Genomic DNA, 13,740 nt, shown 5'->3' with positions numbered 1-13,740 from the left:
CGTTTTAACAATCCTGTTGAAACTCTATGGAATCATTACAATGTGGAAGTGTCTATTACTGTACCATTCAGAAATAATTGTATCAGTTACCAGAGAAAATAATTTCTTTCTTATCTCCTCCCTTTCTTTAGAACATGACGAGGGCTATTTCTCCTTTGCACAAAAAGTTTATGCGCACTACTCTTATGCCGTTTCAGAGATGTGAAATATTTAAATTGTTTTCCACACTCAAAACAATCATATCTGCATTTTCCTTGTGAATCTTCAAGTAACTTGTCAGGTCTGCGGTAAACTTGCAATGTTGTGACACTTTCGAACGTCTGAACCACGTTACTATACTGAGTGATCATTCCCATCTGAACAATGTTACTAGTGACGGTAGAAATTGAGTGTGTGGTATCTTCTTCAAATTTCTTGTTGGCTTCATTTTCAACACTTTCTGGTGGTATTTGAGTTATGGAATACTTTTTCTCCTCCAGAGGAAAACGGACTGGAATAAAATGGACAAAGGATCATAAATTTCAGGAGACCTCTCTTGCTAAAAAAACAAAAACAAAAAAAGATATCAAAATAACATGGACATGCATTTATTGATTTATTTATTTACTCAAGTAATTGAAAGCAACAGGTGTATTACCAAATTATGATATTACACAAAATTAAAACATTATAATACGTAATATACATATAAACGGAAGCACAAATTTAAACAAATATATCAGTCTCAAGTTTTATTGTATTTTGTATGTTTTAGTATTGTCCCTTTCAATATTGAAGTTGGGGAAAATAGGTCAACATGGCTTTCACTTTGAATAATACTGATAATTGTTAATAAAAAATGTGAATTAGGCATGTGATGGAATGATGAAATAGATAATGGGACAGACACATTGACTCATCTGCATCTTGCGCCTGGCATCTTACCATGCTGTATATAACAACTCTGCGACAAGCACTGGTATGAACTAATTTTATCCTAATGTTTAGTCTATTTACTGAGACATGGGAGACTGGGTTTAATTCCTGGGGTATATGATATAAGATGGGAATTTTCCAAATTCTGGGGTTCACAAAGCTTCTAATAAATGGCACCTGGGAGCAGCACTGGGGTGGTAAAGGCAGTCAAAGCATGGCGATAATCACACCACCTAAAAAAATGTCAGATATTGTGAATGTGTGGGTCCCCCTACCTCCGTGTGCTTTCAAAACACAGTGCAATTAAACGCACAGGCATGAAAATAGGTGGCTGGGCAGAATTTTGGTGGTGCAACATAAAGCAAAGCAAGACCAGGACAAAAGTTGCTGGTTCCCGCGCACTGTGTGGCAACGTCAACCGGGCTGCATTGCCTAGTTCGAGTCCCATTCGATACAGAGTTGGTGATCGTGTGTTCGTTCGTTCGTTCGTTACAGGCCCCAGGAAAGGACTACCATATCTACATGTCGGACTGCTCTTAAACCTTCGAACACACATGGTTGTGCTCCAACGTGGAAACAGTGCAAACTTCTGCCACCCACCTAATTTCATGGCATTCCATGTTTAGTATAACATTAATTTTTACAAAAATAAAAGGACAAGTATTCTAGAATACACCTGGCAAATAAGGCAAATGTGCACAAGTCAGTTCAAATTCAATATTTCATTGATTCCTAATGGAAAAGTAATCACTCATTATTATAAATCATATAATAAAATGTTACATCACAATGCATTTGTTTTTCTATTACAATGACATATTGGAGCAGAGAAAAAAAAATACATGTAATTCTTAATAGGCTTTATTAAGTCAAAAATTACAAAGGAACTGTGCAAATGTCTTTAATCACAATAAAGAAAAAAGATTACAAATATTTCATTTAACTTTCATTCATATTATACAAATGTATTGAAGGTGATTTTATATAAATAACAATTACAGTGCAGTTGTACATACTTGACCTAGAAGTATGACTAGTTACATTGTTGAGTACATGATATGATGAAGATAATAAAAAAAGTACCAGTATATAAATAAAAACATTACAATAGTGAAGCTTGTAAGCCATAAAATGAAAAATAAATTCATGGACCATTTTGAAAATTTCTGAGATACACAACACATTTGTTACATATGCTGTGAATGTGTACTTACACGCACACAGTCAAACTTTTCAATTGGTGATTTGATCATTGCTCTGTTAATGCCTATGCATTTCTATTCAAATTCCTTGCAGTTCACTACTTCGTTTGAATGGCATAACAAAAAGTAAGGTTATATATGTATAACAGTATACAGGGTGAGGCAGAAAAACCTGATGATTTTTAAAATGATAAAACACAGTAAATTAAAAGAGTCATCTTTATTCATGTGCTAGACATATGTATGCCATTATTATTGAAAAAATAAAGAAGATTTACACCAACATGAAGTGTGGAAAATAACATCCTGCAAATGGCGCACATGAAAGTGCAGTGCTTTGAGTTTCATGACTCCATGGAGACTGAAATAGCAGCTAGTAAGAAGTGGAATCCTCACCACCACCCCCCCCCTCCCATGACCCCACCACGTGATGCAACACAATAATGAAACAACAATCTGTTGGTTTTTCTACTCCAGGACAGAGAGGCTTCAGCAGTGTGGGGACCAAAATGGGCGCCATTTGCAAGATGTCATTTTCTGCACTTAATGTATAAGCGAGACAGGAAGAACAAACAAAGAGGGAACATTCCAATGTCTTCAAGGAGGACAAGGTATCAGGAATATGTAAATATGTTCAAGTGGACATGCGGTGAAATGTTAAGGACATAATTAATGTTTGAAGAAAGGAACACACATATCCAGCCCAGGGTACAAAGCTGAAAGCTTCTGTACCAAGAGTATGAGTTGACAACTTCTGTTTTGTCATCAGACATCCAACCCAGTACACAAGTGATTGTGGACACAAATAACATTTGCATCTAATTATGTCACTGATGATGTACCACATTTGGTGCTCAGTGTGAATATGTACTGGGTGGGAAATATTGAAGAACTATATCTTGGAACGTATACTACAATAATCCAACAAAATTACCATAGATTATATATAAACATATATTCAACTGACTTTACTTTTATGTATTTCAAAATTTGTCCCTTCACATAAAAACTATTCTACCTAAATGTAACAATAATACTTTATTATACAGATAACACTGAGGGAGAGTTCACACCAAAGAGACAAGCAACAGGCGACATGTGTTGCTTAAGTATTTCACCAATCGAACGCAGGCTTGTGCAGCCTGTTAGACTGCTATAGTGCGAAACGTAAGTGCTGATTGGCTCGTTCCTAAGCAGCATGTGTTGCGTGTCACTTTGGTGTGAATTCTCCCTTATATTTAAACATAGAAATATATTAACAAATGAATATTAATAATGAAGAAAATATTTTTTCACATATTTGCATTAATAATATCACAAGTTTAATATGTTACCTTCCAGTTTTAAAGGGGTTCAAACTATTTATTAACAATATAATACTCTCTTGGATGTTTGCATAACAACTGATTCACAATGAAAATTAATCAGTTCTCTTTGCAAAAGATTCAACCTTCAGATTTCCTGCTATTTACTCTAAAGAAAATTCCACGATTTTCAGGTTCTAGGTGGGAATTTTCACATAGAAACTTGAGTTCCAAATGTAGTGTATTTAATTGAATTGTTATTTTAAGTCCACTTTATGCACAGAAAGGCTAATCGGGATTGTACCTACAGTTTAAAGTGGAATCAGACCCACTGTGCCATGTGCCTCCACCCAGTATCGAAACCGGGATACCTTTACTACAAGGCGATGATGTAACCACTGTGCCATCGGGGAGGCCCTGTAGTGTTTTTAAATGTCAAGCAGGAAGAAATCCTCCTCTAACTGGAGTAACTACTTAGTACATGAGAGGTGGTATAAAAATACTAGTGAACAACTTTCCCCCTAATCCTTTAATAAATGCAAAAGTATATGTATATAATTCCGAATAAACAACAAAAAACAAAATAATGTGCTTATAATAGGGCCAAGCTGATACTCACGGTAAATCTTGTTAACTCATGATGAAACTGATTCTTCAGCACATTACCAATTTGAAATTACTCAAAATATTTATAAGTTAGAATGTACATATTACACTGGAAAGTTGCTGTGACAATAGACCAGTTTAGCAGAAAAATATTCACAAATTTATGAATGCAATATAAAGAATTATAATTGGTCTAAAGTTAATTATAAAATCCTCAATCTTTAAACTTCAGGATATTTGGGCAGCACAATGATTTCGATTTACCTTTCCCATATTTCTTAGGACTCATGAAAGAATTTGAATTTATTTTTACGATACCAAATATATTTTTTGTATTTGTATTTATATTTTTGGATATTTTATGTCACTTTTTGACTTCTTTAGGTTAATCACAATGGTCATGACGAGTGAAGAATTGATGCAGTGGATGAAGGAATGAACACAAAAAGTAGCAAAAAATGTATGCAAAAGAAGAAAAATACACCAAAATGTTGCTTATCCAAATTTGATGCTTGTTTTATCTGAATATATCGTATTAAACATTTACTATTGAGGCAGGAGCATGATGACTCATTAATGCAGCCTCAGTTCTCAGTGCAGCTCTCACAGCAAACATATTGTGGTGTTAAAACTAGTACAGTATTATCATAGTTGGAGTGTCATTACCGTTCTACTGCATATTAATAGATTTACAATATACAGGGTGTCCAGAATGAGACTGACAGTTTTTAAACAGTTACAACCTTTTTTGAAAACCGAGCCTGTTTTTAACAATGGACTGCAAATGAAATATACATTTGTGAGTTTCGTTTCACAATTGTTCATACTTGTAGAACTAGCAGTGTCGGCGCTGGTATCACTGAAACCAAAATGGCGTCGGTACATGGAAGAGCGCAATGTGTGTGGTGGTATGCAGAGACAAACAGTGTTGTGCAATTGCAACAAAACTTTTGCCGTGTTTACCAGAAGGATCCTCCATCACGTAACACCATCAAGGTGTGGAAGGAATAATTTTTATCTACAGGGAGTGTGTTTACCACAGTGGTGGTAAACTGCAAGTGTCAGACAAACATGTGGAGTCGATAAGAGATTGTTTCACACGCTCGCCTGATGTTACCCCTCTGGACTTCTTTCTCTGGGGTTATGTGAAAGACATTGTGTATTCTGGCCCAAAGGTACGAAACCTACAAGAACTGCAGGACCGAATTAGGAATGCGATTGCTTCTGTCATGCCTCTGATGCTACAGAATATGTGGAGAGAAATTGAATACAGGTCGGACATCCTCCGTATCACAAAATGAGCTCATGTGGAGCTATACTGAGCTGTGCTGACTTGTAACTACTACCAATAAAAATGCTTGCTTTTCTTTTTATCTACTTCTATCCATATTAAAATCACAAACTTTTAAAAACTGTCAGTCCCATTCCAGACACCCTGTATATTACATGTATATTATTTATAGCAGGATTTCTCAAACTATGGTATGCATACCAGTATTGGTACACACACCTTCGGATACTAGTACGTGAGCTTGATAGAAAAATAGAGAAAAATATTGTAAAATCTCCTGTATCATGTTATTAATAAATAATTATAGTTCTTATTTTAATATAAATAAAAGAAGGTAATCTAAGTACAGTTTTAGTAGTTGTATAATCATTAGTTGCTAGTATTTGGCAATATAATCATGTAATTTCAAATGTTAGTATTGAAAATTCCATATCACTTGGCAGTAGGCAAAAGTTTTGGTTTAATGAGAATCCTTGGTTTATAGTAATAGATTTTTTTTAAAATTTACTAAAAATTGTTTCAGATAAATTGTATTTTTGGATAAACACCATTCAGATAAACATAGTCACAAAAGTTGGCCAATGATATTGTTCAATACCAAAAAGCCAGTGTCAGCTTGTCCCTAGCTAGCTTATAATTAGAATAATAAAAAAATGTGTACAGTGGGATGCATAAGTATTACTAAGCAAATTGTCCATCATCATGTTTACTCCCTTTGTTTCCCCAATGAGAGCTTCAAGAACTAAAACAAAACGACAAACAGGCCGCTAACAGTAAACGTAAAAGGGCATTCCTTCAAAACACATAAAATGGAAAAGGCAATTTGATGCAGTTGTGGACAATTTGCCGAGCAATACTTTTGCACACCAGTGTACAATAAATCTTTGCAGTGAAGGTGCAGCATCAAAAATAAAAATAAAAATATTGTTGCAATCAGGGTAGCTGGTCTCTGTGATGTTTCATCAAAACATGATACTTGAGTGAATCAGCCCGGCTGTAAGATGAAGGACAATACGGGCACTGGGATCTTTCCGAGTGACAACTCCGATTATGACGAACCAGACTTTTTACCTGTTTCCCACACAACTGACAGTTTTGAATGGGGGACCTTCCAGAGGGCACAAGGGTAGGAAGGTAATTTAAGGATGAACTAGAATCTGCAATGAACGAAAAAAGAAAAAAAATACTTTAAAAAAACCTACCATGTCATTATGAAGATGCTTATGCCAAGGCTAAGAATCATAATGAAGGAGAAGAATATGATGCAAAAATTAAAACAAATGAAATGAGAGAAAACTTTGACAGCATCATGGAGGTCAATACAATGTTGCTAGGAACTAACAAAAAATATCTGAGCTTGGAACACAAAAAAAAAGGACACAGAAATAAAACAAAAAAATATTAATTAAAATAATATAGTGAAAATATGCCATAAGATACTCTCAGGCATACGAGGTGTGTTCAAAAAAAGACCGAACATTTGCTGTTCTTGCTTAATTGCTCATGATACACACTTTCAACAACTATCCCCTTCAAAGCACTCCCTCCCAGCATCAAAACACCGTTGTGATTGTTTCTTCCAATTTTCGAACGCACTTTCTTCAAAGGTACGCAGTAGTCTCGTCGCATTTTCCTGAATTTCCTCGATGGTATGGGAACGCCGTCCTTTCAAAGTGGTTTTCAGTTTGGTAAAGAGGAAAAAGTCAGAGGAGCCAAGTCCAGTGAATAGGGTGCATGGGGCACAACAGAAGTGCGATTTTTTACCAGATAACTTGTGACGAGAAGCGATGTGTGCGGTGGAGCGTTGTCATGATGCAACATCCACGACTGATTCCCCCACAGTTCAGGCCTCTTCCTACGCACAGCATTTCTCAATTGTGTTAGAATTCTCTGGTAGACTTCCTTCTTTACCATCTGACCAGGTGGTACAAATTCATCGTGTACAACGCCTTTCCAATCAAAAAAACACAACCATCATCACCTTGATTTTTGACCGACTCATCCGCGCAGGTTCGAGGAGACCCTTTCCCCACCCATTGCAAAGACTGCCTCTTCGTTTCCACATCGTATCCATAAACCCATGTCTCATCTCCTGTTACAATGTTCTTGAGGAAGTTTTCATCCACATTTGCACCTGCAAGCAATTCGTGACAAATTTGAACTCGATTCTGCTTCTGGTCATCTGCCAACAAACGCGGAATGAATTTTGCACTGACGCGACGCTTGTCAAGTTTTTTAGTCAGGATTTTATGGCAGGATCCTACACTTATGCCAACTTCTTCAGCAACCTCACGGACAGTTAAACGACGATTTTCACAAATCACGGCGTGAACAATTTCAACATTTTGGTCGTCTGTTGACGTGGGAGGTCGCCCAGGTCTTCGATCTTTGGGAATCAAACTCTTGCCCTCCTTAAAGCGCTTAAACCAATCATAGCACTGCGTTCGGCTCATGCAGTCATCCCTGTATGCTTGGTTAAGCATTTGGAATGTTTCTGTAAAAGTTTTGCCAAGTTTTACACAAAATTTCACATTCGACCGTTGTTCCTCCAACTCTTTCATTGTTGCTTTGTCACTAATCCGACGAGCCGCTTGTGCATGACCTCACTCAATCGGCTGCTACTCAACAACTAACGCATATATCGGAATCCAGTAAAAGGCGATCTCTTACCAAGATATGCCACTAGGTGCGCACCGTAGCCGTATTACGCCATCTGCAATCGTTGGCATGCTATTAAAAAAGTTCTGTCTTTTTTTGAACACACCTCATATATGGAATTTCAGTACTTTAATTGGATGGGACAAAAATGTGTACATTTTCCCCACTTGTTCTTCTCATTTTAAAAAGGCATTTTAATTGAGAAAACTAAATTAAACTCTGCCAGGACAAAAACCAAATGGCACAGTTTATGAATACATGTAGATGTAATATACAGGATGTTTCCGTGAGCTTGAATCAAACTGTCAGGGTGGATGGAGACTGACCCAAGTACCAATACGACTGTAGGATCTCTAGTCTGGAAAGACATCATTAAAAAGTTATCAGCCAAAACTAGTTGGGTCAGTCTATGACAATGGAATAAGATAACTGAAAAATGTCGCTTCTAGAAACAATTTTACTGTGCACTGCCTGGCAGTAACGGCTAACGATTGCATGACGAGCCAAGGGACACCCCTTGCATCCTCTCCTGGCAAGGATCCTTGCTGACTGAAATATCATCAGAGCGACTCCACGGATGTTAGAGTGGATGCAACAGAGCTTCTTGCGATGCTGTTGTACCTGCATTGATGCTGGGGGCTGCCATTTTGAACACCTACTGTAACGTTTTCATCATAGAGTGCTACGATACACTGTAGTAATGTCCATATTAAATCTACAAGCTGCACCCTTGAGTTGTTTTATTCGAATCTTATTCCCAAATAGTCTTGGCTTAACTTCTTAATGATGAGTTTCCGAACTGGGGTTCCTCATCTTATATTGGTACTTTGGCCAGTCTCCATCCACCCTGCCAGTTTGATTCAAGGTCATTGAAACACTTTGGAAAAGTAACAAATGAAAGTAACCTAGAAGCAAAACTACATGCAGTGGTTTTGAATTCAGCAGGAAGAAGTGTGACTGTTATGGAAAAAGTGTAAAGAAATATTTACAATGTTGTTTATTTATACACTGCTGCAATTAAACCCCTAGCTAACCACGCCATAAGCATAATTACTTGATTATGGAAGAGCACTAGAATAAGTAAAGCATTTAAAAGTAAAAAATAGTAACATAAATCCAATAACACAAAATGAAGAGAAGCCATAAGATGAACAAGGAAATCTTGGAAAAGAAACAACAGGAGCAGAAGAAATTCTCATCTTTCATAATTTGTTGTTATTCTTGAAATACATGCAAACATGTGCTTCCATGAAATCAATTTTCATAACTTGAAAATTTTCAACATCTAGTCTGACTTTGCTCCTTAGTTTGCACGATTGGCACATTTTTCTCTTCCGGGCATGGCAGCACTGTTTGAACTGGATACCAGTCTCCTTGGGAAACCATAGACTGGTGCATCTTAAAGATGATTTGAATGTCGGTCTGCAGTAGGGTGACCAAATTTCGGCAATTAATTTACGGGAGATTTAGTTGCGAAAATTTTGCCCATTTTTAGCGGCATGGAGCCACTTCAACAAATGTTCATGGAATGGATAATATTAAAAAAAAAATAATTACAGTAAACCCTCATTAACACAAACTCGCTTAAGACGAACACTAGGTTAACATTATAACACCATTAAGCCTTGTTTCCATGATTATGAAAAACTAAATATGCTGACCAAGGCAGTAATTTATTTTATTAAAAACATAAACTAAACGTAACGTTTCAACCTTCTAGCAAGGTCTTCTTCAGACTCTGTATCAAGTACAAAAGTATGATGTCACTTTTGTACTTGATACAGAGTCTGAAGAAGACCTTGCTAGAAGGTTGAAACGTTACGTTTAGTTTATGTTTTTAATAAAATAAATTACTGCCTTGGTCAGCATATTTAGTTTTTCATAGGTTAACATGAACAAAATGTTGGTCCCGGCAGGGATGTATTATATCTTATAGAAAGTTTTATCGGTTAACACGAATTTCGGTTACCATGAATTACAAACTGTTTTTTAGTCCGTTGCGTCATTAGATCTGATTTAACATGAACTTTATACAGTATTGTAACCAACAGATTCAGAACAACAATGTGTTCAAATGTGTTTTTCTATTCTTTAAAACATAGCCAGTACGAGTAACATCAAGATTAAAACTTGGGTGCAATTGCTCGACAAACGCGATCATCGTGTCAACAATGAGCTTATACGTATTTAACCAACAAATTCAGTTGTGTGTTCAGATATGTTTCTCTATTCTATTGGACACTTCAGAACGTTTTGCTGCAACATCCGAATTGACCACTAGTTTTACGGAAGCTATGATTTGATTTGGTTTATTTTACTTCGCTTTTTGTGCCACTTTTGGTTAATTTGCGAAGATGGGGATGAGTGATGATATGATGAAAATGATGAATGGACACTCACAAACATCCATGCTCAGGCCAGGATTCGAACCCAGGACCCCTGGTGATGTAGCATGATGTGCTAACCACTCTGCCACTGAAGCTATGAGTACAGTTGGCTCTGAAGTTACCAGGCATTTGCGTTCCCGTCTGTGACAGCGCAATATACAAGAATTTTTCACAGAAAATTATCTGTGAGTACTTTTTTAAAAGTTAATTACTGTAGTACTGTAGTAGTGGTTTCTATGATAACATACATAATACGTATTGTAAATGGTTAATGTGTAGAAAGAACTGTATTGCAACAATAGAATTTGAGTCCCCGGTTAGCACTAATTTTTTTAACACAAATTCTTGATTTTTCGGTCCCTTGATATTCGTGTTAACGAGGGTTTACTGTAATTTACATTTCTTATAATATTAAGATCACAGTACAGAACAAAAATTTACAAATTTGTACGTTTCTCAGTCCTAACCTACATGTATTGGTCCACTGCTGCTGCAGAACTAAGCATTTGGCATCAATGAGCTACTACAAAATATGATGTCACTTTTCCCACTGAACTTAGTGTAATGTGCAAGATTTTGCAGTCGACTTAAAGTTTTGTATGAGCTGCCAAACTCGTATTATATCAGAATTGATTTAAATTTCACAATCTTCATTGTTAATGAAATACGTATACAGTAGGGCTACCATACGTCCTGGTTTTCCCGGACATGTCCTTTTTTCGGACATCCAGGCAGGTTTTTATTTTCTGTTAAAATGTCCGTGTTTTTACTTTTATCCAATCATCATAGGTCAGAGATCACAAAGTTACAACTTTTCGAATCATTAAATGTCTGATGTTGGCAGTACTGGACTATGCGCTAAGCGTTAGTCGTTTGTTGTTACAGTTTCAAGTTCGGGTCGATGTGATTTCCACGTCATTCGTTTGTTCGTGTTTCGAAAAAGACTAATCCAGAATACACAATCATAAGAATAGGTTAGTTCAATATAACAGGGTGGATGTCAATAGTATAAAGTCCGGTTACGTTAGTGGCAGTATAATATCATGGGGAATAATATTTTATTTAATGGTGATAAATTGTGTGATTTATGTAATGTTTTCGTGTTTGTGAATAAAGTGAGATGGTGTGTGTGGTTTTCGAAGAAAATGTCCTCTTTTAATGGTAGTCCTAGTATACAGGAAAAATGGAATGTCAATATGAGAGAGTTGGTCACCCTAGTCGGCAGATACTTGCTTTGTAACTTTCATCAACTAGACTCAATAAATGTTTATTGCTACTTTTAACCTCACTTCAGGGTGCAATGGCCTAATTTCAGATTTTTTTTTTTTTTAAAAAAAAGTGAGGGTTCCAATGGCAGATCATATTTTTACTTATTCATATTGGAGCAGCCATCTTTAACTTTAGATGATGAGAGGGTATTTATTAATTTTATATGACTTAAGTGAAAGCCTTGTTGACATCACGGAAGGGTAAAGATCAAATCCATGGCCTGGACATTGGTGTTCTTTGTGAGTGTTCCTTCATCAATTCATATTATCACTCATCCTCATCTTCGCAATTAGACAAAAGTCGCAGAGAAGCAAATAAAATACACCAAATCAATCAATTGAATTGCACATACTTTTAAGTTGGGACCAAGATTGAAAAAGAAGGTTTACAAGGAGGTTAGATATTTATTTATCAACTCAGATAGTACAATCCCGTATTCATTGTAGTGTAAACACATCAGGTATAATATTTTATATAGAAATCAAATTTCCCAAAATGAAAACTATAGTGACATGGACAATTGAAATAATTTTAATAGAAATGCATAGTTCATAAATTATTTCCACTAAGCCAGACCAATAATCAAATCAGTAATTAAAGTTTTCAAATTTTGACTTGTGCCAACTTTAAGTCATATTTGATCAATTACACTCTCAATTTCAATTACAACTATTTACAGTACTGCAAAAATGACAAGAATTGGATTTACAACAACATTGAGAAAACACACAAATATAACCAGAAATTTATTAAATAGTATAAATAATACTGATGAAATGTCATTGTCCATATGATTGATGAGTCCCTCACAGTTGAACTCTTTTAATTATTATTACAAATTTTTCACTATTCCAAATAAGATTGTCCAGAATTTCTATTACAATGAGGATGTTTCAAGCGAAAATGCGCAGCAAGGCTATCACTTCGAGTGTACGTAGAATGACACACCGGACATTCATATCGTCCGGGGAAATGCACGTGGTAATGGTTTCGTATGTGTGTGACAACCTTGCCGCACATTTTGCACACGTGAAGGTTCCCGGGTCCCGGCAGTCTATCAAAGGATTGTCGCAAATGCCAGGATTTCGATCCTGCAACAGTAAAAGGAAAAATAACGTCATGATGTGCAATGCCCTTTTTTATGTCAATATTTATTTTAACTACTAGCATTATCAGTGCCTGGAAGTAACCGTTACTTCTGAATTACTAGTTACTTTTCCAGATTGAGTAACCATTACTTAGTTACTTTCAAATAACTAGCAATAAAATTAACTCACTTTTACAGTTACTTTCTCTATATTGACATGGAAGGAAAATTTCTTCAACCACATTTTTGCAAACTCTTGAACCAAACATTTGTCTGAAGGAATGGAGAGTTGATGGCCATTAAAATTGAGAGACAACTGTTATATTTATATCGAAAAATCTCTACTGCATGTACTTAAGTCCACTTATTTTAGAACACCTAGAACACTGCACTATCTGCATTAGTTCCAACCATCAACGCAAGTGCGAACACACTAACTGAATGAGTCTAGTGGGTGAGATTTGCAAATGGAACATGGATGGGAAAGCAAGTTCTGTGATAATCATCAAAGTTTGTTTATGAGTTGTGACCAGAAATGTATGGTGGAATAAAACCCAGATCAAAAAATTCGTGCTTTTTATGCCTTTATATTAATAGAACAAACATATTTTGGGGGTTTTAAATTTAATTTTTTTTTATCCTCACCATAAATTTAAAACCCCAAAAAACCTTTGTTCTATTAATAAAAAGGCATAAAAAGTATGAACTTTTTGATTTGGTCCTTTATAGCGCAAATAAGAAACTAGAGAAAAGGTTGAAATAGAGTAAAAAAAAATAATTATGAAACTTTATCATACTTGCGGTACCTCAAGACATGCTCCGATTACCATCAAATTTTATTTTTGTCGTTTTTACATCAAAAGGCAACTTTTCCGCACTATTAAATTTATGTAATTTTTTTTTCGTTCCACCCTAGTATACAGTCATGGAAAAAAATACTTCCCCATAGAGACTTAATATCAGTAGTCTCATGGTGGAAGACCACGACTGTACATCATCTGGAGGGCTCTCATGAGGGCAG

General features: G+C 35.9%; 1 protein-coding gene across 7 annotated transcripts in view; it reads right to left on the bottom strand.

The window, feature by feature from the left end:
• LOC145997443 (uncharacterized) overlaps positions 1-13,740 on the bottom strand; it is a 151,835-nt gene that overhangs the window by 24,886 nt on the left and 113,209 nt on the right. The window contains exon 5 of one of the 7 annotated variants that reach the window (XM_083134502.1): positions 2,600-6,475. The exons of 5 other annotated variants lie outside the window; for them this stretch is intronic. In XM_083134502.1, coding sequence (XP_082990628.1) covers positions 6,252-6,475 — 224 coding nt within the window. In that variant the 3' untranslated portion in view covers positions 2,600-6,251. Of the gene's footprint in view, positions 1-2,599; positions 6,476-12,028; positions 12,724-13,740 lie in introns of those variants that run through there. One more of the 7 variants, XM_083134500.1, reaches the window with a different exon arrangement.

Source organism: Lepisma saccharinum, chromosome 13 (genome assembly GCF_977018435.1).
Source record: "Lepisma saccharinum chromosome 13, izLepSacc3.1, whole genome shotgun sequence".
Lineage (NCBI taxonomy): Eukaryota > Metazoa > Arthropoda > Insecta > Zygentoma > Lepismatidae > Lepisma > Lepisma saccharinum.
Note: the sequence above shows the minus strand (reverse complement) of the source record. Positions and strands in the feature narration are given on the sequence as shown.